Genomic DNA, 4,498 nt, shown 5'->3' on the forward strand with positions numbered 1-4,498 from the left:
TTTCTTCAAAAGTGTATAATATAATATCTCCAAATGCCCAATTAAAACTAATGTATTCAATAGATATTTTCATAATAGCTCATAATTTTCAATTTACTTATACTAGACAAGTTTGCAGAGTTTTCATGCCTTTCAAATACATCAAGTAGGAGCACTCATAAAAACAAGGCAGTATTTGACAACCGACGGCATCCCATAGAGTGTGAACTACCTAACATTGCAAGAACTCAAAACACATTTGCAGTATAATACCAACCACAGGAAGTAATGCTCCAATATCAATAAACAACTTTCATATCCTCATAAAACACGGCAAAATGTTATATCTTAAAATAACCACACATAATGATGTTCTACACTTATGATTTCAAACTCAGTAATAATTCAAATAACAAACTCGTGGTTCAAATACAGAATGAACAAGGACTTATAACAAGAGCAACATAATATACTGACATCACTTTATTGACACACACTACTTAGGCCACCTGCCATGTTACTTGGACCTGAAAATTGAGAACAAATTCATAACCTTGACAACCCAATGAGCAATCAAATAAAAAAATTTTGAACCATGTAAAATTTTAATATAATATACGCACAAGCAATCTTAATCGAAATATATTTCCAAAAGAGATGAAAGCATAAATATATTGGTCAATGGTGATAAGCATAAATATATTGGATTTTATGAATTAGGACTAATGCTTTCTTTTACTTTGATTGAATTAAGAAATTCAGATAGGTAGGCAAATGAAAGACAACCCTTACTGGAAAAAAAAAAAATCTTGTTCCTCCTTCCTTCTTTAACTAAACAAAACTTACACAATGTATCATTTATGTGGAAATTAGCTAGCACAACTAAGTAAATCATTTTATAAAGCTTGGAATATAACTGTTATAGTCTCCAAAAATGGTTTTATGGTGTTTGCGATGAGATACTAATAAAGGTAACAGTACTATAACATTAATTTGATATACTGAGTGTCATAAAATCAGATCATCCTACGCTATATAAATACATCTCAACAATAGATAAAGTAAAAGCTCAGGCCTACCTTAGTTCCTTCTTGAGAAAGTTGACTTCAGCCTCTGAGAGTACACAACCATCTTCACATATATCCAATCATGCACTTTGTCAATGGATCGGAAATAAGCAATTCTTATGGTTTGCTTGATGATAATGGTACCGATGATCATCCAGAAGCCAGTTATGAATCCCATTGCAAGACCTATGTAAAGCCATAGCATCTCTGCCCAATCTCCTTTTCCTTCTTCCTCATTTGCGACTTGGGAATAATGTGTGCCATTAGCACAATTCTGAAGAGGTGATCCACAGAGACCATGATTCCAATTATAGGCTGATGGATCGAAAGACTGAAGTTGAGTGCTTGATGGAATTTTTCCTGACAAATTGTTGTGCGACAGATTCAAATGACCCAAGAAGTTCAAAGTAGACATGCTCGAAGGAATTGTACCAGATAAATTATTTGTTGATAGATCAAGTGATTCAATTTGCTTCATGTCACCAATGCTTTCTGGTATTTTCCCAATGAGATGATTGCCAGAAAGATTCAAGAAGTACAACCCATGTAGTTTGGTCATTTCTTCAGGCAACTCACAGGAAAGTTTATTGTTTGATAAATCTATGCTTGTGACTAGTGATAGAATCTTGGAGTATTCCATTTGAAGGCCCTTTGCGCTAATCAACAGAGATTCTGAGTATGCAAAGCTATTATGAACAACAACGATGTCAAATCCAAAAATAGGTTCAGCAACACTCAAAATAGATAACAAAGACCACCATTGATTGTGGTTTGTGGCTACCATGGCTTTGAAATCACCAAAAGAATGAGGAATGCAACCTGATAGGTTGTTGTGTGCAAGGTCCAGAATCTGAAGAGAGGAAAGTTTTGCTAATTGTGATGGAATGATGCCATGTAATAAATTTGATCTCAAGCAAAGCACAATTAAAGATGAAAGGTTTTCTCCTATCCATATTGGTATGCTACCTGAGAGTTTGTTCTCACTAATGTCAAGAGTGACCAATTTTTTGGCCATTTTCAAGGACAAGGGGAGATCTCCAGAGAATTCATTGTTTCTCAAATGTAAGGATCGGAGATTGGTCAAGGACACAAGGCCATCAGGAATTTTACCATTGAAATTATTGTCAGATAAATTAATAATTTCCAATGCTGATGTTGAATTCCAACAATTGGGAAGTCCTCCAGACATATCATTATTAGATATATCAAGCAATTCCAAGGTAGTAAGGTTACAGAAGAACGATGGAATATTGCCATTGATATGATTATCAGATATAGAGAAAACTTGAATATAAGAAGCATTAGCAAAGTAAGATGGAATAGACCCAGAGAACGAGTTGTTGTTGAGATAGATAACAAGCAAAAAGGAGGGATCAAGCTCAGGTAATGGGCCTTCAAATCTGTTTGAACTCAAATCTATGCTATAGAAAGTGTAATTTTTCAAAGAAGTTGGTAGCCTCCCCTCGAAATTGTTATTTGATAGATTGAGAACATAGCCAGAGGCGAGACTTAGAGATCCTAACCATGCAGGGATGTTGCCTGAAATTCCTGCATCTGATAAGCAAAGGTAACTCAAATATTTCTGAGTTTTTAGCCAAGTGGGAAAAACATGCCCTACTTTGACAGAACACATACGGATGGCCAAGCAAGAAAAAGGAGGCTCCCAATTCTCACTTACATTCAATTGCAACGAGTTGTAGGACAAGTCCAAAACTGCCAAGCTTACTAGACTAGCAAAATGAGATTCAGTTAAGACACCCTTCAAAGAATTTGAAGAGAGATCTAGGGAATCTAGCTTAGATAATTGGCCTATGTTCTCTGGAACTGTTCCATTCAGCTTATTGTTTCCCAGATTCAAAGTTTGTAGACCCTCCCAATTTTCCGAAGCAGAACCATACTTGCTCTCCCTGCATTTAGACAATCCATCAACAAGGCCATCAATGCCTCCACTGAACATATTGCTACTTAAATCCAAGATCTGTAACTTGCATAAGCTCCCCATGACTTTTGGCAATGTTCCGTTGATGTTGTTGTTGGATAAATCAAGCTCCAACAAGCTAGACAGCTTTCCTACATATTCTGGTAATCCCCCCATGATGCCATTGCCCTGCATTCTCAACTGCTGCAATTGGCTAAGATTTCCATAACCTTCTGGTAACTTTCCACTTATCTCATTTTGAGACAAATCTATGAACTGAAGGTGAACAAAATTCGCTATTGTTTCAGGCAATTTTCCGCTGAGATAATTTTCAGCGCCATTAAAATGCTGTAAAAGTGTGAGATTGCCCAAGGATTCAGGAATGGCTCCACTGATCATATTCCATGACAAATCCAAGTATTGTAGGTTTCTTAGATTGCCAATGCTTGCAGGCATCAATCCCTGAACTTGGTTTTCAAACAAATCAAAGGACACCAACTTTTGCAACATCCCGATGCTTTCTGGCAACTTTACGATCATATTAAAAGACAAATCAAAGTGCACTAAATTTGTAAGATTGCTCAGAGCTTCCGAAATGCTTCCAATGAATTTATTGTTTGACAAATCAAGTTTCTCCAAGCTACCAAGATTTCCAAAGGACTCTGGAATCACTCCACCAAAAGAGTTATCTGACAAGCTGAAGACTCTCAAGCGACTCAAGTTACCAACTGTGACTGGTAACTTGCCATACAAAGCACAACGAGAAAGATCAAGATAAACAAGGCTAGTGAGATTGAACAACCATTGAAACAGAGTGATGTTCAGGTCAGAATTGTAAGAAAGATCAAGCACACGAAGAGATGTGAAGTTGAGATAATGAGGCAGATTAGTGAGCATAAATGCCACCACCTTGAAGTATAGCAGTAGAAAAGTTTCAACACATGCAGAGAGGGGAGCACACTGTTAATGTCATGAAGGCCAACCATGCACTTTGGAAAGGTTCCCTCCCACTCAAGTCAAGATGATGCAAAAGAAGTCGATCTCCAGAGAGCCAATGGAGGTCATTGGGTTGTAAATTATAATTTGAGCTAAGATCAAGATGAGCGCAAAGCAGGATAGGTTTCAAAAGGTAAGGAGGAATGGCACCACTGAATCCCGCATGAGGGAGAGATTAATAGTATTCAAGGTTGGCAAAGAGCCAATGAAGTCTGGGATGTGGGTAGTCGTCGAAGTTGTTCATGCTCAAATCCAAGTGCTTTTAAATGATGAAGCTGAATGAGAGAAGAGTTCAACTTTACTTGGTGGCAAGTCATAATAATCAGAGATATAATTAGAAGGGTGCTGTCGGAGATCAAGCTTGATGACATGGCTGGGATTCATGGTTGCAGCTCACGCCTGCCATTTGCAACAGTCATGTCCGGTCCAAGAAGAGAACAAGCTTTTGGTCGTCGCTCTGATTAATGCCTGCTTTTGATGCTGAGAAGGGTTATCTTCAGTTTCAATGCAATAGTCTCTACATGGACATAACATGGAG

At 37.4% G+C, this 4,498-nt stretch overlaps 1 protein-coding gene across 1 annotated transcript; it reads right to left on the bottom strand.

Moving 5' to 3' along the window:
* Positions 1–1,706: 1,706 nt before the first annotated feature.
* LOC120255729 (probable leucine-rich repeat receptor-like protein kinase At1g35710) lies at positions 1,707–4,344 on the bottom strand. Its single transcript, XM_039263489.1, has 3 exons — positions 4,258–4,344; positions 1,828–3,873; positions 1,707–1,718 (listed from the first exon to the last, which is right to left on the bottom strand). Exons 1-3 carry the CDS (start codon positions 4,342–4,344, stop codon positions 1,707–1,709), a joined length of 2,145 nt encoding a protein of 714 aa, XP_039119423.1.
* Between the last annotated feature and the right edge of the window lie 154 nt (positions 4,345–4,498).

Source organism: Dioscorea cayenensis, unplaced genomic scaffold, assembly GCF_009730915.1.
Source record: "Dioscorea cayenensis subsp. rotundata cultivar TDr96_F1 unplaced genomic scaffold, TDr96_F1_v2_PseudoChromosome.rev07_lg8_w22 25.fasta BLBR01001166.1, whole genome shotgun sequence".
In the NCBI taxonomy this organism is placed as follows: Eukaryota; Viridiplantae; Streptophyta; class Magnoliopsida; order Dioscoreales; family Dioscoreaceae; genus Dioscorea; species Dioscorea cayenensis.

Bases quoted from the DNA above. Each gene is read 5' to 3' on its own strand.
- LOC120255729 (XM_039263489.1), bottom strand. From the start codon at position 4,344: ATGAATCCCAGCCATGTCATCAAGCTTGATCTCCGACAGCACCCTTCT. The intron at 3,874-4,257 runs GTTGAACTCTTC...CTATACTTCAAG, and splicing joins ATGACTTGCCACCAAGTAAA to GTGGTGGCATTTATGCTCAC.